Source organism: Squalius cephalus (genome assembly GCF_949319135.1).
Source record: "Squalius cephalus genome assembly, chromosome: 21".
NCBI classification, from domain to species: Eukaryota; Metazoa; Chordata; class Actinopteri; order Cypriniformes; family Leuciscidae; genus Squalius; species Squalius cephalus.
The window spans coordinates 29,474,103-29,496,407 of NC_137142.1; the positions used below are offsets into that span (position 1 = coordinate 29,474,103).

The 22,305-nt window shown below is 37.3% G+C and overlaps 1 protein-coding gene across 1 annotated transcript; it reads right to left on the reverse strand.

The window, feature by feature from the left end:
* On the reverse strand, positions 1–20,800 carry LOC307148779 (uncharacterized protein). Its single transcript, XM_079854602.1, has 7 exons — positions 20,337–20,800; positions 11,727–11,776; positions 11,513–11,611; positions 11,291–11,401; positions 11,032–11,185; positions 10,748–10,914; positions 1–10,655 (listed from the first exon to the last, which is right to left on the reverse strand). The coding sequence occupies exons 1-7, from the start codon at positions 20,386–20,388 to the stop codon at positions 87–89; spliced, it is 11,202 nt and encodes a 3,733-aa protein (XP_079710728.1). The 5' UTR covers positions 20,389–20,800; the 3' UTR covers positions 1–86.
* Between the last annotated feature and the right edge of the window lie 1,505 nt (positions 20,801–22,305).

Here is a 22,305-nt window from a genome sequence, read left to right on the forward strand (position 1 = left end):
ACAATTCAGCTGGCTTGTATGATTATATAAGAGAACACTGAAACATACATTCAAAAGCATAAAATAAACTCAGCCATATATCATGTTCATTTCCCCTCATTCTCATCTGTAGAGGAATCCATATGTCTTAGAGATGTTTCATAGCTCACTGTTGTGACCTCTTCAGTTGTTGCTACACTGTCAAAAAACCTCATTTTCTCAGTGTGTACCGTGTCTCTCAGCCTACGAATCGAGGAAGCCGTATCATCAAAAATGGGTTCTGCAGAGTCTCCTTCAAATACACGTGTTCTCTGTGTCACAATTATTGTCTCTTTGTCATCATGCAATGTTTCTTTCACAACATGCTTTTCCACCAATGTTTGCTTCCCACTTTGCACTCTGGTTTCCTCTACTGTCAACACTGAGTCTGAGCCTAGTGTTACTTGTAATGGTGAGGTGTGAATTCCATGGGTGTCTAAATTAGTAAAGATTGCAGCTTGCTGTGTGTCTGGTATAGCTTGAATGTTCGATGTGATGACATGAATTTCCCCTGACATCTGTTTCAGAGTGTCCACTGAGGCTGAGGACATATCTGATGAGAATGGGATGTTGACTTTTTCTGGCTGGTGAGGCTCCATTGATATCAGTTCACATCTGGCTGTGGAAGTTACAACATTAGTTTGAACATCTTTGAGCCCAATAGTGGCAGTTGGTTCAGCATATTTCACTTTAACTTTTGTAGGAGAGGTCTGTGACAGGCCAACATTTTCAGTGGTTACTGTGGAACTTATATCTGCAAAAGCTTCAGATGACCTTAGTGATAATGTTGGGCTGATGTTGTCCTCCACAGCCTCGCTGAACAAGCTCTTCTCAGGTTCCTCATGCGCCTTGCTGGATTCTTTCGCTACATCATCAGACTTCTCAGCCTCTGCAGGTGGTTGGATTATTTGTTCCTTCTCGTCAGATTTTGTAGTTTTAGTTGGAGAAGAAAATGAGAACTTGAACCAGCCTCCTTTTTCAGTTTTTGCTTGTTCTTTGCTAACAGCTGATTTCTGATCCACTGAAGCCTCCAGATGTTTTTCACTTTCTTCAATCTTGGCATCGACTAACTTATCACTTTCATCTGAGGACTGGCTGAATCCTAATTTTGGAAATTTAAATTTAAACTTCGATTTCTCCTGCGCTCCTGTGTCCTTATGTTCTGCTACTTCCTCAACTTTTTCTCCAGCCTCCTGATCTTGCTTAACAGATGGTTTGTCCATTTGTTCTTCCATTTCCTCTATTGTTGGAACATTAAATTCAACCTCAAAGCCACTGAGAACATCCTCAAGTCTAGGCATTGTAAATCTAGGTGACTTTCCAGGCCCTTGTGAATCATCTTTTGCTTGTGTTTTGGTGTCTGGGGCAGTAGCATTTATGGTAGTGTCATCTTCTCCATCCTGAGATTTTGTTCTTGAAATGCTAAACTTTGGCATTTTCATAGTAGGAAGTTTGAATTTACTTGGGGAGCCTTTGTCACCCTCCGTTGTTTTTACAACAACCTCTGGAGGCTGTTCAGTGGTTTCTTTAATTTCACTCTCTCTATGTATATCTTTGGAGACTTCTACTTGTAAAGGCTTGTCTTTAATATTTAGATCAGTTTTAGTGTCTGGAACATCTACTTCTGCTTCTTTTCCTTTTGCATCAGATGTTTTTTTAGCTGAAATTCCAAATCTTGGCATTTTAAAAGCAGGCATTTTGAATTTACTTGGAGAACCTGAAACAACAATGGTCTCATCTTTCAACTCTGTCTCTACCTCTGTTTTTTCAAGGCTGGAACTTCCCTCTAAAGCCATGGCTACTTTTGGGAGACTTGCATCATCTGCTGCAACTTTAATTTCTGGTTCAGTGATCCCAATTTCAGGTGTTCCTGTTTTTACTTCTTTTGCAGTTACTATCACCTCAGGACCTTTTACTTTGGGTAATGAAATCCCAAATTTTGGAAGTTTAAATTGAGTTTCCTGTCCCTCTTGTTTAATCTCTTTTGTTTTTATGGTCATATCAATAGATGGGGTTTCAACCTCTGCAGTTTTGCATTTGATGTCATCTGATTGGTCCACTTTTGATGTCTCTATCTCATAATCCACTGAACTAACTTTAATTTCCTTGATGTCAGAATCAGATACATCACTAGTGACCTTTGGAGCAGAAAATCCAAATTTGGGTAATTTTATTTCTGGGAGTTTGAATTTTGTTGGAGAGCCAAATTGTGGACCTGTTATTTCAGTTTTGCCATCTCTCTCCCTTTCTCCCATTTCTGCAGTGCCCTGTAGTGAAATGTCTGTTGTCATTTCACTGGCTTGCATATCCACTTCCACTGTTCCTTTGGGTAACTTTAGCTCTTTCTTGTCTGTAGTTAGCGCATCTCCTGACATTTTCACTTCTGTTTTTGTCAGAGCTTTCTTGAGCCCTTGTTCACTGTCAGGACCTTTAGTTGTTGGGAGAGCAATACCAAATTTTGGAAGCTTAAATTTGCTTTTAATGTTCATCTCAATGGATGGATCTTCAACATTTACTGTTGGCTCTTTCATGTCAACACTTGCTACTTCTCCTGACATGTTAAACGTCTTATCAGGAAGGCTAACTTCATCGATGACCACATTTGCCGTAGGAATGTCCACTGTGTCCTTTGATGTTTTGGTTCCAAATTTGGGGAAATTGATTGTTGGAAGTTTAAATCTTGTTGGAGAGCTAAAAGTGTCCTTTTTCATATCAGGTTGTTCTTCTGGTAATTTAATATCCACAGATTGCTCTGGAAAGTCAACATTTCCCAGTGATGTGCCCATGTCAGGTTTGGGTAGACTCACATCAACTTCAGGAGCCTTAAGATCTTGTTTTGAAAATCCCAATTTGGGAAGTTTCACTTTCAGCCCTTTGGAATCAACATCAACTTTATCTGTTTCCACCTCAATGGTCACATTTTGAATTGCAACATCAGGCTGTTGTACATGAACTTTTTCTTCACATAGCAAGCCAGTCTCTGTGTTTATCTCTTTACCCTTCGTCTCTATCTCCTTTACTTTTGGCATACCAATTCCAAATTTTGGCATCTTGAACTTACTCCCTGTCCCATCAATGTCCATCTCTTTGACCTTAATGTCCACATTAACAGTAGGTCCCTTAATATCCATGTTTGTTTCTGTGTCAGTGGTTTGTGCCTCTTTTGTTTCAGAGAAACTGATTTCAGGTTTTTTTATATCTACTTCAGCTGCTGGTATATCAGATGTGGACTTTGGATATTTGATTCCAAACTTTGGGAGGTTGATTGAGGGCAGGTTAAATTTTGTATGAGTTGGATCTTCTTGTTTTTTCATTTCATCAGTGAATGTAATTTCTGCATCTTGATCTTTACCAGGTATGTTGCCCTCTTGCATAGACATATGTGCCTTTGGTTGACTGGAATGATCAACATCATGCCCCTTAATATCTGGCTTTGAAAAACCAAATTTTGGAAGTGAAAAACTTGGCTTTTTCATTTTCACATCAAGTCCTTTCAAGTCAGCTTCAGGTATATCTGCCTCGCCTTCAATGGATATGTCTTGAACGTCAACATCAGGTTGGGGTAGTATTACCTTACCTTCTGCTAGATGAACATCAGTTTCTCTTATAGTGGCACGTATATCTGCCTCTCTTTCAATTTTTGGTATTTTTCCTGACACCTTAATGTCTGGTTCATGAGCAGTAATTTCTATTCCTTTAATGTCCTTATCTGCTGATGGTAAACTTGCTGTACCTTTTGAACTTTTGACTCCAAATTTTGGCAGGTTAACTTCTGGCAGTTTATATTTGGTTGGGGAACTAACAATTGTTAGATCTTTCTGTTCAGCTTCCCTTCCCGAAAATGTAACTTCTGCTGTTTGTTCTTTTACAGGTACATTACCCTCTGGTATGGATACTTCAACCTTTTCTACACTGACATCAACTTCTGGAGTTGCAGTGTTTGGTTTGGAAAATCCAAACTTAGGAAATGAAAAACTTGGTCTCTTCGCTTTTACTTGCAGTCCTTTGGAATCAACCTCAGGCATGTCTGCACTCTTTTCAACTTCAGATTCAATTTTGGGTGGCTGTACTTCTAGTTTGACGTCAGGTTTAGAAATATCACTTTTTATATTTGTTCCCTCTAGTTCTGAATCAGTTACATTAATGTCTAACGCTCCTTTTTGTGATTTAACACCAAATTTTGGGAAGCTGAATGAAGGGAGTTTAAACTTTGTTGGAGATCCAAAAAATGTTGAACCCTTTTGATCAGGCTCCATTGGCACTTCAATGTCCATATTTGCTTCTTCTAGGCCCATACTGCCTTCTGATATGGGGATATCAGTTTTTTGGATACTTACATCAACCTCAGGGGCTTTTATTTCTGATTTTGAAACCCCAAATTCAGGTAATGTCTTTATCTGTACATTTAGGCCTTTAAAATCATGTTCTGGTGGGTGAATTTTCCCCTTGGTTGTTATCTCTGTTTTTTCTGTTTGTACTTTAGCTATATCCTCTGTCTTTGATGCACTTAAATCAGACCCTTTTACTTTAGGAAGGTCAATACCAAACTTTGGCATCTTCAGCTCTCCCCCCTGTCCTCCAAGTTCAGCATCTTCAACCTTTAAGTCCACACTTACAAATTGACCCTCTGTGGCTAGATGAGGTCCCTTTATATCAGCTGATGGGGCTTCACCTGAAATTTTTATTTGCGTATATGGACCGCTCATTTCAGGTTCTTTAACAGCTATATCTACATCTGGCATAGTTTTCTCTTCCTTTATAGCTTGTCCTCCAGTCTTTGGGAAGTTGATTGAGGGGAGTTTAAATGTTGTTGTGGCACCAAAAGTTGTTGTATCTTTCTGCTGAGCCTCAACATTTAACACTGTTATATTCATACTTTGTTCTTTTATTTTCACATCACCTGGTTCAGATGTATCAACTTGTGCAAGATTGACATCAGTCTCTGGGGTCTTGAAATCAGGTTTAGAAAATCCGAATTTAGGAAATGAAAAGCCTGTTCTTTTCATTTTTATACCTGGGTCTTTTAAATCAACTTCTTGATCTTTTTTGCTTTCTGTTTTAGCTTGTGGTACTTCAGCTCCAGCTGACAGTTCCCCGAGTTTTGTGTCTGGTAAAGAAATATCAACTTCTGCCTTTGATGTTATGGCCTCTGTAAGTGACAGGGTGTATTGATCTCCAGTATCTAGCTTTGGCTGATCAACACTGATTGAGGGTTTCTTCAGCTCTTGACTGGGCACATTAAAGTCAATTTTTACATCTGACGCTTCTACTGATGTAAATATATCTTCAGCCTCCAAAGTCATTTCCTCACCCCTCAAATCTGTAATTTCAGATTTTACTTTGGAAGATGAACTTCCAAATTTGGGTAGCTTGAAAGAAGGAAGTTTGAATTTGAATGGTGACCCTCCAGTGGTTGAATCATCTTTTGAGTCAGACTCAAGATTCACATCCACTTCCCCAACTGCCATTGATTTATCACCTCTCTCAGCATTAATCTCTGGACCTTTAATGTCTTGTTTAGAAAATGCATGCTCTGAGCTTGGCTCTTTTGGCTTCTTCATCGTTACCTCCATTTTCAAAGAAGCCTCAGGTATGTCTGCTTTCCCCTCAGCACTCTCAATGTCATGTTTCAGTGTAGCCTCAGTTTTTTCTACATCTGTTCTTGATGTGCCCTTTTTAAATTCTGGTCCCTTTAGCTTTGGAAATGAAAATTCAAATTTGGGCATCATAAATCTACTCCCTTGATCGGTGTCTTGAATCTTAATTTCAGCATCTACCGGTAGGGTTTCAAAAATTGATTTTGATGGTTCTATATCTTTATCTTGTGATGCAACTGTTGATGTTGCCTTTATTTCTGACTGTGCATCATCACCAGCTTTTGCAATAGATTCTTCTCCAGTCTTTGACATGGAAATGTCATATTTAGGGAGAGAAATTGTTGGAAGCTTGAATTTAGATGGAGAACCAGAAGCACTTTTGTTTTTCAACTGGACTTCAACCTCTGGAGCAGGAATCATCACCTCAGTCTCTTTGATCTCAGTGTCTGGCACAGATACTCCTTCTTTTTGAAGACTGGTGTTAGCATCAGGGATCTTAGTGTCCGATTTGGAAAAGCCAAATTTTGGAAATGAAATTGTACGTTTTTTAAGTTTTTCTTTTTCTTTAGCCTCTGGGATGACTACATCTACTGTACCTGAAGGAACTTTGACTCCCATCTCAAGTTTCTCGGCTTGCACTTTCAAATCTTCTATAGTTGCTTCTTGATCAAGACCATGACTTGCAAGGCTCACGTTAACCTCTGGTTTAGAAAATGCACGGTTTGGAGACAATATCTTTTCTTTTTCCTTTTCAAAGTGTGCATCAAAACCCTTTTCTACCTCTGGTGTAGATACATCCACTTCAGGTTTTGAAACACTGGGAATAATTTGTGGGGTTTTCATTTCAGGTAATGATGGCAGTTCTCCAGTCAGTTTGGATTCTGGCACTTTTATTTCCATGGTGGGTTCATCTGTGGTGACTTCAGGCATTTGATTGTCAAAGACTGCATCTGTTGGTTTTGGAAATAAGACACCAAATTTAATTGTGGGAAGTGTACTTTTTGTTGGAGATCTTGGACCTTTCTCAGCCTGGTCAGACTCTGCATTTAATGTTTTGGTGTCTATAATTGATTCTTCTTTGTCAATACTATCAGATGGCTTACAGGCTTCAACCTTTGGAAGGCTAATGCCATATTCTGGCAGTGTAACTGTCACCTCCTTGTCTACACTAACACATTGACCTTTTGTTGTCACAAAAAAATCCTTGACATCGCCTGATGGGGCACCATCTTTGAGTTTCATGCTTATTTGTGTTTCTGGAAGGCTAACATCAGGTTCTTCAATATCTATATCTACAAAGGGCATGTCTTTCACTACCTTGGATGATTTCCCACCAAATTTTGGTAAGTTGATAGAGGGGAGTTTAAACTTTACTGGTGTACCACCAGTTTTTAGATCTTTATGTTCTGCCTCATCCTTTGAAATTGTGAAATTCATATCCGTCTCTTTTAAATCCAAAGAAACTTCTGGAATGGATAAATCAACGTGCGGAAGACTGACATCAATGTCTGCAGCTTTGATGTCTGGTTTTGAAAACTCAACAGCTGGAATTTCTTCAATATCACGGTCATTCAGACTAGGATCAACCTCTGGTTTAGAAAATGAAATATCTTTAGATGATTTTATTTCTTTTTTCTGACAATCATCAACTTTTGGAATACAAATACCTTTGATTTCTGTTTTTCCCTCAGGTAGAGACAAGTCAACTTCAGGTTTGGATACACTGAGAGTCATCTCCAGGCCTTTTTTGTCAGATAGAGCTGTAGATTCTACAGATAATTTAGATTCTGGCAATTTAACATCCTTTGTAGTTTCATCTGTGCTGACTTCAGGCATTTGAATATCAGCCCCAGCATCGGTTGTCTTTGGAAATGAAACTCCAAATTTGGGAAGTTTAATAGTTGGAAGTCTAAATTTTGTGTGAGAATCTGTTGAATCCTTGAACTCAGCTTCTACATCTGTGGTCTTACTTTCAACATCTAGTTCAATCTCATCTGCACCTTGTAAAGAGCCCTGTGCAGTTGGAAGAGTTATGTCAGCATCAGATACTTTTGTCTCTGATTTAGAGAATCCAAATTTGGGAAATGATATTTTCCTTTTCTTCATTTTAGACTCTGTTTCTTTTATTTCAGCTTGTGGTAGTTCAGATGGCTCCACTTCAGTTTTTCCACTAACCTTTATGACAGATGTTTTAGATTCCTCTGTTAACAGACCAGCTTCTTCTGTTTTCTCTTTTGGCACTGAGACACCAAAATTGATCAGTCTAAATCCAATCTCTTCTCGAGTATCCTCTGCAGCCTCAACCTTCTTGTCAACTTTCCCAACCTTTTCAGGTGTTGAGAGCCCAGTTTCCTCCTGCTTTGATTTTCCCTCTGTCTTGGGGATTTTTATTTTTGGAACAGAAACATCAATGCTTGGCATTTTTAATTTATTCAAATTTTTGTCTGTTTCTGAACTATATGCTTTGGGATCAGTCTCAGATGTTCTTTTCTCGGAATTTAATGCAATCTCTATTATGTAATCTTCTTCCACTGTAGCATCCTCTTTTGTAATCACTTCAGTTGTTCCTTTCATTGATTTCCCTCCAATTTTGGGCATTTTGAATTTAGGCATCTTCTTTTTATGTGGAGAGGAATCGGTGTCTTTGCTTTTGATTTCAGCCTTCAGTTCTCCTTCAACGTCTTGTTTTGAGGTTTCCTTAATGCCAGTGCAAACATCATGATGGAGCATTTGATCGCCCTCTATATCATGTGCTTTTTTAGTTTCATGCTCAGGTGCACAACTTTCACCTTTTTGAGATTTTTCGAATGTTACTTCTTCAGAAGATTTTTTGATGGCTGCATGGTCTTCATCAATAGATATTTTTGCTTCAGTTTTCAACTCCTTGATTGCATCACGATCACTTTTAGATGATGTATCCTTTTTTGGTAATTCAATCGCGATACCTGGGAAGCGAATGTCAGGTGTCTTGATCCCAAAACTAGGCATAGATATCTTTGCTTTCCTTGATTTCTTTTCATGTCCTTTTCTGTCAGCTTTGATATCAGTATCAGTATAGTCTTTCACAGTCTCATCTTGTGTGTCTGTATCTTTGGCTACTTTGACTTTTAGTAATTGAACTGATTGTTCAATGGCTTCCATTCCGGGTATTTCAATGTCTTCACGCTTTGGAAGTTTGAATTTTACATCTGGGGAAGTACCTGTCGTATCCCTCACTAACATTTTGCCAGATTTGGGTTTGTGGTCTGCTGGCTTAAGTTTTGTTTGGTCAGTTTTGCTCTCAGTTACACTTGTTTCATAAAGATGAAATTGTTCACTTTTAGGTAATAAGATGCCTTGATCCTTTGAAGCAACAGGAGAAAGTCTCTGTTCTTCTGTATCCATTGTGTCAGGTAACGTAATGTTTATTTCTGTGCTCATGCTTGAAAGTTTACTAGGTGATCCTTTAGGTGTCATGCCAGTCTTGTCTGATTTTATTGTGATCTCTCTTTGTACAAGGACTCCTGTGATGTCTCTCTCAGGTAATTTAAAGGCAGGGAATTTTGATACTGCTTCCTTTACATCCTCAACATTAAACACTGCTTGGGGTTTTTCTGCTTTTGAGATGTTTATTATCTTCTCAATTTTTTGTTCTTTAATTCTAGGAGACTTAAACTTAGTTTTTGATCCTTTGTCCTCCATGCCAGGAATCTCAATTTCCTCTCGTTTCAGGAGAGGCACTTTGTTTGGGTCTTTTTGCCTTATAGTTATTGAGTCTTCGTGGTTGAATTCAGAGAGCTCTATCTTAGGTAGTTTAAAATTTGATTCCAAATTTGCTTTTTTTGTTTCTTCGGTGTCAGCAACCTTAGTGCTCTTCCCACTTTTGTCCACTTCCAGAGCATGTGATTTTGGCTGGGATATAACTGGTGTTGAAGTGATTGGTTTCTTTGTGTCTATGACCATTGAGGACACATCTTGTTTTGTTTGAATCTCAAAAGTGTCTGATGATGTAAATTCTAGTCTGTTTACCGTGTTTGCAAAAGAGCTCTTTGATGCGGCTATGTCTGCCATTGGTCCCCTGGTTCGAATCCCATAACTTTCTGTTTCTAGGATGTTTCTTTCTTTCTTTTCCTTGTCACTGCCAATTCTTGGTGATTTGCTTATTGGTCCTACATCTGGCATGTCAAGAGAAACATCAATTTTAGTTATATCCATGTCCATTTCTCCTGACTTTTGGGTCTTCTCTACAATCTCTTTATTTATTGGTTTGCTATCAGAATCAACCTGATGTCCAACTGCTTCAATTTGTGATATTACATTAGGACTGTCCATAATATTGTCGAATGCTGATGTATCCGAAGTTCGCATCCCACTTGTAGAGGATTTTAATGGGCTCTCTGTTTCTGTTTCATATTTATCCTTTCCTGGAATGCTAACCTTCAGTTCTGATCCCTCTCTCCTTTCTTTGTCATCCTCTCCAAAAGCAACTGTAATATCAGTAGTCTTTAAAGTAGTGTCCAAACTGATGAGCTCAACCTTATGTAGCGATTCAGTCGCTGGCAAAGTCGGGAATGTATATTCATTCCTTGTTTTAGTTGAGTCAGTATTTTTCGCTTCATTCAAGATTTTAGGGCTCTCTAACACATTAGTCCCTGGCACTTGCTCTACGGCTATATTCATAATAATTTGGTTGTCCAAGACCTCCATATTGTCTGTTGTTGGCATCTCTTCATTTTCTTGGGTTTCTTCAACAGACTTGCTCCTGCAGTCTGCCATCCTCGTCTTAAGTTTCATTTTGTGTGTCTTTTTCTTCTCTTTTTCACCTGGGGATTTTAATGGAGACTTAATGGGAGATTCTGTGTCACTTGTTGTAGGACTTATCTCTAACTTTCTCTGTTCTTCTGCTTCTGATGTGCTGTGAGATCTCTTAAAATTTGCCCTGCGACCTTTGCTGAAGGTGGGGAATTTGGGCCAAGAGATGCGATCCTGTTGTTTTTTCATCTTTCTTCGACCTCTCATTTCTGGTCCTCCTCCTTCCTCTTCTCGTTCAGCCTCCTCACCCTGTAAACATTGATGAACCAATGATCAATGAAATCTCTAAATAAGCTTTGTAGTAATCTGTAATTAAATATAATGGACAGTATGATAATTACAATGGTTATATCTGGCCTCATTGTCTCAGCATCTTCCTGGGTTCTTGGAGGTGGTTTGCGTTTTAGACAGAATGCCACTTTATATGGTTGAGCATGCTCAAGAATCTGGAGGGCGTCTTCATATGACACATTATCAAAGTATACTGTAGCACTAAGAATCTGATCACCTGAAAGGCCAGATGGAAGGACACAAATGAGGATGCAGGTGAAAAGATGGAGGAAAAACTAAATTAGCTGTATTCTAGCCTCAGAAATATTCTGTAATGTGCTATATGACATCTCACCTTCTTTCACACTTAGATTCTTTGAGGCAGGTGACTCTGGTTTTACTTCCTTGATGAAGATGCCATCCTTTCCCCCTCCACTTACAACCAAACCCTTAGCACAGACTTCTTTTTCAGTTTTCACTATAATTTCTGACTGATCATTTTGCATGTCCTGAAACAAAAGGCATAGCCATTTAGTAATCTGTTCATCATTTTCATTATTTGCATTTCCAATCATCTGTATTCTTTACTAGAGAGAAATGTAGGCATGTCTGACCTCTGTTTGATTCATCTTGGCAGAGGAACGCTTGTCAAACAGTGAGCCAAAACCAATCCTTTTGCTTTTTTTAGAACTCTTGGTGGGTGAGTCATAGAAGTCACCTTCAGCCTGGCAAAAAAGTTAGTTTGTAATCTATTATATAGTGTAATAGTTAGATCAAATACAGCATTATGAAATTCTGAATTTGGGTTATCATACATAGTATGAAATAGCAGTCACCTGTTTTTCGTATTTTTCTGTGGTGGGGAATTCCTCAACAGGAGAGGAACCCTGAGGACGAGGTCTTTCCTCCTCTAAAACTTCAGGCTCCTCACATGTCTGTTACATTAATGATACCAATTAAAGATTGTTCAAACAATCAACCAGTTTAAAATAGAGAGATAAAATAACACGTGTATGTTTGCTGAATCTGCTGTACTTGAGTGATACTCACTAAATCATCATCTGTTTCTGGTTCTGGTCCCTTCAGCCTTCGCCCTTCACCTGTTGTGATGAAAAATGCATTATAAGCACTTTTTATGCTTCTGCACACATGACTGAAATTTAAAGAATCCATCCTTAATGCCAAAAGCCTGCTGGTCATCAGTACCATCTATACCTTAATCAGTTTTTACTGATTGGAGAGTCAATGAGGGATTTATTTGATGGACCAAAACTTTTGTATCTGCAGAATTGCAAGGCAAATCTAAAGCAAGATTTTTGTATGCGAGATTTCCTGGTAGATATTCTCACAGGATCCAGATTGTCTACCTGCTTCTGTTGCTTCCTGTAAAGTGAGGCACTCTATTGATCTGAAGGGGTTGGCTTACACGGCCAGCAATAAGGACAACATAGAAACATGGACTTCGATAGATCCAAAAAAAGAGCAGTGAAACTAATATTGTTATAAATATCTGCAAATGTGGTATTGTTAGAAAAATAATGATTAAATAAAATAAAAAAATAACATAATTTTACATACAACATTTTTTAAATTGTTGTATGTATTTAACAATATTATACAATAGACCGTTTAAATATTGCTTATACCAGCAGCAAGAATACTCTCATGACCTCCTTTCTTCTGAGAAAGGCCTTCATTTCCAGTTTCCCATAACACAATGCACTTAAAATAAAAGGACCGTTAAGGTACATAAACATCTTCCATGAGTCTCACTCTGCGCAGGCCATTAACCTGCACTTTCCAACAAGCACTTATCCAGGCATCAGGTCTAGATGGCATTAAAGCACACTGGAGATTTATGTATGTGCATGTATGCCATGTAGCACATGAATACTATGATTACACTAGCAGATTGTTCATGTCTTTTCACAGTTTCTAATAATCAGACACTAAACTTGGGAATGCACCAGTGTATAAACAGATGGGGGGAAAATACTAAATGCAAATTACCAACTATGCACAGTTTATTAATAGACTTATTAAAGGGAGGAGAAAAATCTTACCATATCTTTTGTTGAGGTCAAAGGATTTGTGAACAATCCAAATCAACGGTTTTAAACTGTCATTATGTCATTAGGCAGATGCCAACATTGACAGGTTACATAACACACCCTTATCTCAAAAATTGAAAACAAAATTACGCTTTTAAGTTTTATTAAATTGTTATCAACCACAATTAGGCTCTTTAAAGCCTGTGTTTAACCAGGTAAAGCACCCTACTCTGCTTAGCACTGCCTTTCATAATAACTGAATGGTACAGTGAGAAATAAATAAGCCCAAGTGATATGCAAAACAAGAGAAGCCATTAATTAAACAGGTCACATACTGTGTTCGTCCAATCAATGATAATGGCAAAACCAATGGTTTAAGTAAACCGATGTGTAGGAGAGATCAGGGATGACTGCATTTAAGTGAGGTTTTGGTTTAACATTTATGATGAACAAGCAGATGAACGACATAGCTGTGGTTTTGATGTTCGATATGTCAATGGTGTCAATCAACAAGTCTCAACAAATGTTTTATTCTTGCTGCTATTGTAGTTAAACAGGCTTAAGATGTTTTGTTCAGTTTCAGCTTAATAATATCTGCCCAAAACCAGCGCAGTGAATGGAACTACCTTAGCCAACGGGCCTTTGTGTCTTTTGTGTTCATTTTCCTCTGACTGTGTCAGGTTGGGAAAGATTGGCAACTTACTGTTAAATTGTAACATAGATATAAGTTAGCATAGCATGTGCAGGATGATGATGCATCAGCCAATGAGTTATTATAGAAAAAAAAAAAAAGTGCTTACTTCAAAGTTATATAGCACAAAATATTAAAAGAGGGGTAAGGTGTCATTAATGTAAAATACTAAATAAACTATTGTATTTAAAATTTTATTTTGACAATTTAGCTGATAATAATTGAATAACTGATGACAGACAAAGCATGATCCCACTTCCCAGTAAAAGATTTATCTGAAAAGTAGAATTATACTATGACTTATACAGGCATATGAATATTTACTTGCGCATAATTTAATTGAAGATATGGGTTACACTTTAAGGTGTCCTTGTGCAGAATTTATAGTAACTAGAAACAACATGTAACATAAACATAACATAAAGTCTTACCAATATATTTCATAATAGCAACACTATGAATGCAAATTTAATGATTTCACTCAGCTAATCTATAGATTTTAATGAAATAAAAGATGTCTGACATCAAATTCATGGAAATACTGAATAATAACCCAGTTGATTACAATAATTATTACATTTTAAAATAATAACACTAGTAACATCATGCCACTTGGGGCCTTCTGTGCCAATTCTAAGAATAGAAATTATAAATTTTACTCCACAAATCTAAAAACATTAATGCGTTCACAAATAAAAAAAAAATTGATATTAAACATAAATAAAATGAAATAGATCATTTTCACTAACTCGCCCTCAAAACTGTTTCGGCAGACTTAATCTCACAAATATGACACAAATATCACAGATATTCAGATGAAGTGACAAAAATAAAAGGTGGTACTGTAACAATTATGAATACAATACATAAAGGCCATTGTCCATCATTAATACAGTGTACAGTATGTAAGTTATTTAAAATGCAAATCAGCACTAAAATGTGTTGAAAATAAACAGCTCTGAAATCAGTTTAAGCTTGTGACATACTTGTGACATACAGCTTGTTTAAGCTTGTTCAGGTAACATACTGTACTAATCACATCGTATTGCCTTTAACATGCTTTTTTATGTTACTGACATATCTTGACGTACAAACACTGAAAATAATCCATGTGCCCACATCAAAATAGCCTTATCTTGCTAAATTAAATCTAAAAAAAAAAAAATTATAATTATAATGCTTTGTATTTCTAAAACATCATGTTTGCTGCATTTGAATGACTCTGATAAATGCCAGGTAAACATTAAATGTTAATAATATTAGGTTTGTACCTACCTGATCTGTGGTTTACTTGGTGGAATATATGTTTTACTATATTCCAGATAGTAATTCACCTAGAGCACAGCAAGACCTGACAGAACCATCTGTGGGTATAGTTTTAGTAGAGAAGATGAAGGGCCCTGCCCTTTTTATAAAGGTATGACACCACCCTGTTTCAGGGCTGTGGTTCAAGCTCCTGCTAATGCTATTGTGCTGAAGAACAAACATGTGAAACACTGCTTGCACACGTTCACAAATGTGAGGTCTTGAGATTTTAAGTGATTTTTCTAAGCAAAGAATTGTAATGAGGGTTTTTATGTCCCTCTGTTCTCGGATGAATGTTTGTTTTGTTTAAATTTGAGTTGAAGGACATAGTTATGGCATAAGTGTACAGTGGGATGTGAATGCAGATTGAAGACAAGATCTCGTGCAGTTTATGGATATTGCATTGTGCTTTTAGTCACACAATGAATAAATAAACAATAAGAGCTTAAAGAATGGATCAGTTTACTCAATGAGAAGCAAGCTGTCAATCTCATAATGACAGTATGCCCCTCTCTCTCTCTCTCTCTCTCTCTCTCTCAATAAATATTTTATCCATATTTATTTGTCTTTAACTGATCTGGTCATGAGTGCTATTGAATTGAATTGTCTGAGAAATTCAAAGTTAGCAAATTCATAACGTAGTTACTCCCTAATCAAATATTTGCTCATTGGGTGCTGCTCTAAAAGTGATGAGAATATGTTTTATGCAAGTGACCAAGCCAAACTATTTAACAGTATATAATTTGTATGACTATAGGAAATCCTGTAATACTACTGATAAAGATAAGGAAAATATGTAAATTCCCAACTGCGAGTTATAAACTTAAAGGGTTAGTTCACCCAAAAATGAAATTCTGTCAGTAATTACTCACCCTCATGTTGTTCCAAACCTGTAAGACTTTCATTCATCTTCGGAACACAAATTAAGATATTTTTGATGAAATCTGAGAGCTGTCTCACTCCTCCATAGACTGCTAGGTAATTGCATCTGTCGGCCTAGAAAATTTAGTAAAGACATTATTAAAATAGTCCAAGTGACTACAGTGGCTTAACCTTAAGTTTATCAAGCGACGAGAATACTTTTTGTGCGCAAAAAACAACAAAAATAACGACTTTATTCAACTATTCATTTTCTTCTGTGTGGGCCTCTGAGTGAGTTCACGAGAACGTCACGACACATGCGCGAGAACTGAGAAGATGACGCTCATGATCATTTGATGGGAAAGTGTGAAAGGTAAGCCATTCATTTTGCAGCATTGGTAAGGCACTTTTACGTTTTCTCGTTGGTTTCTCACGATTCGGACATCCAGGAAATGCACACTTAAAGCAGCACTCAGTAGCTTCGGGATTTCTTCGCTGTATTCTCGCTTTTTGCTCGCAGGTTTCTCTCTAGAGCTCCCCCCACAGCTTCGGAATAGATATTTGACAACACTGTTGTAAAAACTCGTTGGCGATTCTCAGACACCCGAGGCTAGTAGATCAACGACATCAAAGCAGATGGGACATTCTTTAAAACGTCTTCTTCATTCGGGTTCGGACAGCATGAGGGAGCGCAATAATGACAGCATTTTAGCAGATTTCTTTTGGCCGTAAAGCAATTGTTTACATCGCGAGACCTGATATCACGCGAGACTTCCTGACGCGGCGGCCGGCGGCCCGCCGGCTCAAAGTTGCAAGTGCGTATTTTCCGCTCACGGGCACCAGGGGGGTGCGAAACGACCACCATTCAACCCGAAATAAGTAATATAACCATTCCAATGACTCCGAAGCTGTTCAGTTAAGGTAAAAAAAGTTACTTAGTTCACCTTTAAGAACCATTTTAAACACTACATTGAGACCCATCTGCGTCATCTTCTCAGTTCTCGCGCATGCGTCGTGGCGCTCACGTGAACTCACTCAGAGGCCCACACAGAAGAAAATGAATAGTTGAATAAAGTCGTTATTTTTGTTGTTTTTTTGCACACAAAAAGTATTCTCGTAGCTTGATAAACTTATGGTTGAGACTTGGACTATTTTAATGATGTCTTTAGTAACTTTCCTGGGATGGCAGATATCAATTACCTAGCAGCCTATGAAGGAGTGAGCCAGCTCTCAGATTTCATCAAAAATATTTTAATTTGTGTTCCGAAGATGAATGAAAGTCTTACAGGGTTGGAACAACATGAGGGTGAGTAATTACTGACAACATTTTTGGGTGAACTAACCCATAAAATTGCAGGAATTGCGATTTTATTTTTCACAATTCAGACTTTATATCACAATTTGACTCACAATTGTGAGAGATAAAGTCAGAATTGCATGTTTATTACGAGTTTCTGACTTTTTTTCTCAGAATTGTGAGATATAAACCTGCAATTGCGAGTTTTCAAGTAAGAATTGCAAGATGTAAATTCCCAATTGCGAGTTATAAAGAAAGAATTGTATTTTTTTATTCTGTGATGTAACAAGCTTCCATAGAACCTTTTGAGCATGATAGAGAGGGTCGCTGTGAAATGTGGTTGTATGGAAAAGAGCTGCATGAAATTTCTTGAAAAATTTCACCGTAATAATAACAGACAGGTTTGGAGCAACAGGTGAGTAAATAATTCATTTTCATATTTAGGTGAAGTATTTAGTATGAGTAAAGTACTTATTATATGCATGATGAATCATTTAAAAATGCAATATTAGGTCCAACGGTCCAAGCCTTTTACAGACCTCCTTAACTGAAACACGTATTGTGTACATGTAGTATTAAAATTACAACAAGATTAGCTGTACAAACCATGGACTTTCCCAACTACTGATCCTGTATGTTTGCACATCACCCATGACCAAGATTAGGCATTAGAGGTTGTTTTCTGCTCCTGTGGCCATATGGGCCCAGAGCTCTGCTCCTCCGGCTCACTAATATGGTTAATTAGCTTCTCAGCAAGTTACAGGGAGAAGGAACATCAATTCTGGCTTATGCTCATAACATCCTACACAAGCCTCTTTCAGTCAAGTGGGAAAGACTTGTTTGTATTCAAAATATAATTGAATTTTAGGGCCGGAGAGGGAAAATAAACTGAAAACAGAATTGGATTTTCTTCCATATTAAGAGAACATGGGACCAGTTTACCTCATGTTTCCAATCAATCAGGAACATTAATTGATACATTTATGGGCCAATGAGATAATGGCTTTTGAATGGATGGATAAAGATAAGAGTTCTTCCAGAAATAAATTATGTCATCACTTACTCACACTCATATCATTACAAACCTGCATGTTTAATAAATAAGACATTTTCAAAAGTTTTTTCCTCCATATAATGAAAGTCAATGTTGAATGGAACATATTAACTTGCAAAATATATTGAATCAGGTTTGGAATGGCATGAAGTTGAATAAATGATGATGACAGAATTTTCCAATAAATATCTCACAAAAGAAAAAAGTCATGATTATGTTCTCATATTATCAGTCCAGATATACAAAACCTTATCTCAATTTATTTTGTTTATGTTCAATTTCAATGTTCTGCCGATCACACAAAGCATAAAAAATGCAAACACTCTCAAACTCATAATTTATTCATTAGCAGGAGGACATTAGTGAGATGCTGATAGTTATTACTTATTTTAGGAGTGGACTCCAGTGCGTATAAGTATTTTATGTTTTATCCACTAATGTTTGCAGAGCTTCTCTATAAATGTGTTTTTTTTTTTACTTTAAAATTGCTACTAATAACTAAATTAGTGGCACTGAGTATGTAATGTCTTGTTAAATATAGATTTTTGTTTTACTTTATAAGGTAACCAACAGTTAACCAAACAGGTTATTATTGTAGCATTGGCCTTTTCTTTTTTTTACATTGTGCATATAGCAGCTGGCTAATTAATACACTAATTCAATATGTACAGTCAAGTCAAAACAGAAGTTTTTTTATTGAATTCTGATTTATCTTATATCAATTTTCACACTTTGAGAATCTGAGCATGAAGCCTAACCCATCTGTCATAGGACAGACTTTATTTGGGTGAAAACTAAATTTTGACAAAATAAAGTTACCTAAGTACAGCTGTATAGAATAATTTACCTTTTAAGTATACTGACATGATATCCTTGCAATGTACTCATCTTAGTGTGATCGTAATTCAATCATTTTCTCAGATAGCACAGACTGTGTGTTAATGCAATCTCATAAACGTTCAACATCATGCAAAAGCTCTTGAATGAATCTAACATTGCAAAATCATATCTGTATAAAACTCAAGCACAAAAACATTCTTGGTTATATATCTAGTAATTAAGCTGTCATGCAGCTGTTGAATTGTGAGATGTATTGGTTGCTCATTGCACCCTGTAAGATCACTAAAATACAGCTGTTGTCTTATTTAGGTTACTTTAAGTGTCTGTTTGTATGTTTCCAGAGCTTGAAGTTCAACTGAAGGTCAAAGAAAAAAACTACAGATAAATCTGCTAGTTGAACTGGATAGGACATGTTGACCAAATGACTTAGAGCGGTTTGGTTAACAGGCTAATTGGATTTATAAAGTCTTTATAACGAAGCCAATAAGAGCAGTTACTATAACATAGAATGACACAACCAAAGAGTGTTAAAACATAGACAAAAAAGGTACATAAGATGTACAAATACCAAAGTCTTTCCTAAGTACAAGACACCACAGTGTGTGTGTGTGTGTGTGTGTGTGTGTGTGTGTGTGTGTGTGTGTATATATATCCCTGATTGGTCGTGAATTTGATATAGCCTATTCTATTTATCTTAGAATTGTTTATACTGAATGTATCTAACTTTATTTTATTATAATTTATGTATAATATATATATAATTAATAATATATATGTAATTATATATATATATATATATATATATATATATATAATTGAATATATATTATTCATTATATATATTATATAAATTATATATATTATACATATAATTTTATTAAATATAAGTATATATTATCTAAGTATATACAATTCTAAAAATAAATAGAATATATAAAATTCTTTCCTAAGAATAAAAGATTGTATAATATAGATAAAATATACTGTAAAATATAAAATATACTGTATGTGTGTGTGTGTGTGTGTGTGTGTGTGTGTGTGTGTGTGTGTGTGTGTGTGTATGTATGCATATACATTCAAATAAAACTGGGCACCTTTTTAAAAATACTGTCCAATATTACTGTAAAAATACACAAAAGTAAGACCTCAAGCTTTCGTATGCCCTTGTAAAGAACACAATCCAAATTCAGCAATTCTTAAACGCTCTGAAATCATGCTCAATATTGTAAACAAACACACTGCAGATGCTGTTGATAAAATACTGCATAACTCTGTTGACACACCCACGGCCACATAGCCACGCCCCCTTTACTGCAGACACACCCAGATCACACACAGTGCAGCGTCATCTCAGCAGAGAAATGCAGTGATGCTTGTAAACAAGCTCAGCACTTGTGTCCCACTAACACACACATGCATAGTCCAACTGCAACATTATATTGTCCTGCCACCAGAGGTGCTGAGTGCGGAGATAAAAATAGCACAGAGCAGGCAGAATGAGACAGAGCGAGAGAGAGAAGAACAGCTAAAGAGACAGAGCAAAATAAAGAGTGATGCCCACCCGTGGCTGACGCATGCCAGTTGGGAAATGCCAGGTGAAAACAGTCACACATGATGGCTGTCTTCTGCGGATCTTGATCTGGGATCTGGTGATGTCCTGTTTCGGGCAGCCTCACTCTCTTCCTCCGAGTCTAAAGAACCTGCTTCTTTTTTCCTCTCAGTCAGTCACTCCAGATACAAGGACAAAATAAAGAGTCGGTGAATGATAACAAAGTCAATCTGACTTGGTATGCGAGGGATGGATGGAGAAAGATGTCTTGCTCCATCCACACAAGTTTGTCTCAGGAGTGAAGCTGCACACTCTCTAACACGCTAAAACGATTAAAAGGGGTATGGCTGACTTGGGACGGGGGGGCTGTCCTAAACAACACAAATCCCTCCTTCTAAGCATCCCACTCCACCCTCATGATCACTTTGACCAGTCACTGCAGAGACGCTCTGGACCGTCCACCAGCTTATTGGTTCACCCCACAAGAAAAACATTCCAGCTTTATAGACATGCGGCAGAGATGCGTAATTGGATTTGACACCACACAGTACATGTTTTCATGTGTGATGGGTGACAGAAGGGGAACTGAGGACGCTCTTTGTCAGGTGACTGTGTTTAAGAGCAGCTGCTTATCTGAGCTGTCTGATGACAAACTTGATATGTATGATGTGTAGTTTTGTCTGATATAGTGTTGTGAGACATGTTTGTGAGAATGTCTTCCCTTGTTTCTGCACGACTCCGTCCTTCTGAGAACGGCCACTAAGACCTTGGCTAAATTATTTATCATTTCATGTCTAAGAATAAAAAAATGATCTCAGAAAGGTGCCAGACTGTGACGTCAACCTGAGACCAGTTCAGCGCGCCGAATTGCCACACTCAGACAACAGCAGTCGTAATTTATGGCCTTTGTGGATCTAAATCAAAACAGTTAAAAGAAAAGTCTTGATTTATTTTCACCTCATGGGACACAAAAATCACGAATAAGAGCTCTATTATCTCATCTTTAGTATCTTCAGTATCTAAGAAGTTTTTTCTTAGGCAGTTATATTTGGCATTGCCGCAGTCTCCTGTTTCTCCGATTTTTTCCCCTGAGTAACCTAATAATCTCAAATGCGTCTCCTCTAGACTTTCAGAAGAGATCTCAATAATAGCTACATTTACGTGCATTGAAATAAACTCTTAGGAATCAGATTGATTGCTCAGTCTGACTGAAAGCACCTCAATCAATCTAATTGAGCTCGATCCAAATGAAATTTCGATTGGATTGAAAGGGGTGGTTTGGACCTGAAATAATCCAATCTAAAGAAAAAAATTAATTATGTAAATGCTTGAATCCAACTGTTTTCTCAGTCAGATTCAAAAATACCTTGCACACATGCGTAGTGGCAAGATGCATATGTTAACAGACATTTTACATCTTAAAAATGTGAGTATGTTTATTTACTTCATGTCTTACGAACTGGTTATTGGAAGAGACTGAATATTTACTATATATTTGCTAAAAAGCTCTTTTGACATATATGCTCGGGGGACATTATCACGGTGCCTTTCTCCGGTTCAGAACGCTGTGACTGGGAAATACGCATGCACATGTAAACGAATATGTGAATCGGATTGCAACGTTTAGGGTTTATGTAAACAGAATATTCAGAATCAGAAATCAGATTGGATTCATTCCAATTGTGGGAGATTTGTGCATACCTCAAACTGTCTCAAACTGTGTGGATATTGGCTAAAATAGCAAAGTCTGCCATAAAAAGTCAGAGATCTCAATAGTTAAATGTAATCTGGACGTACTACATCCGCCATGTTGTCATTATCACGTGACCTACCAGCGTCAGTTACGTCACTTCACCTCCATTCATAAATCCTCTCCCGTGGCCTCATGGGATAGTACAGTGTCCATCGAATGCGCACTTCAGAATCTCGCCGGAAGTAGTAGGTCATCCGGAGATTTTTTGCCTTCTGTTTTTCGAATACT

Excerpts from the sequence above, each read along its gene's own strand:
- LOC307148779 (XM_079854602.1), bottom strand. The coding sequence starts at position 20,388 with ATGTGTGACTGTTTTCACCTGGCATTTCCCAACTGGCATGCGTCAGCC. Across the intron at positions 11,612-11,726 it reads CAGAAACAGATGATGATTTA|ACATGTGAGGAGCCTGAAGT; the intron begins GTGAGTATCACT and ends TTAATGTAACAG. Across the intron at positions 11,402-11,512 it reads CAGAAAAATACGAAAAACAG|GCTGAAGGTGACTTCTATGA; the intron begins GTGACTGCTATT and ends CTTTTTTGCCAG.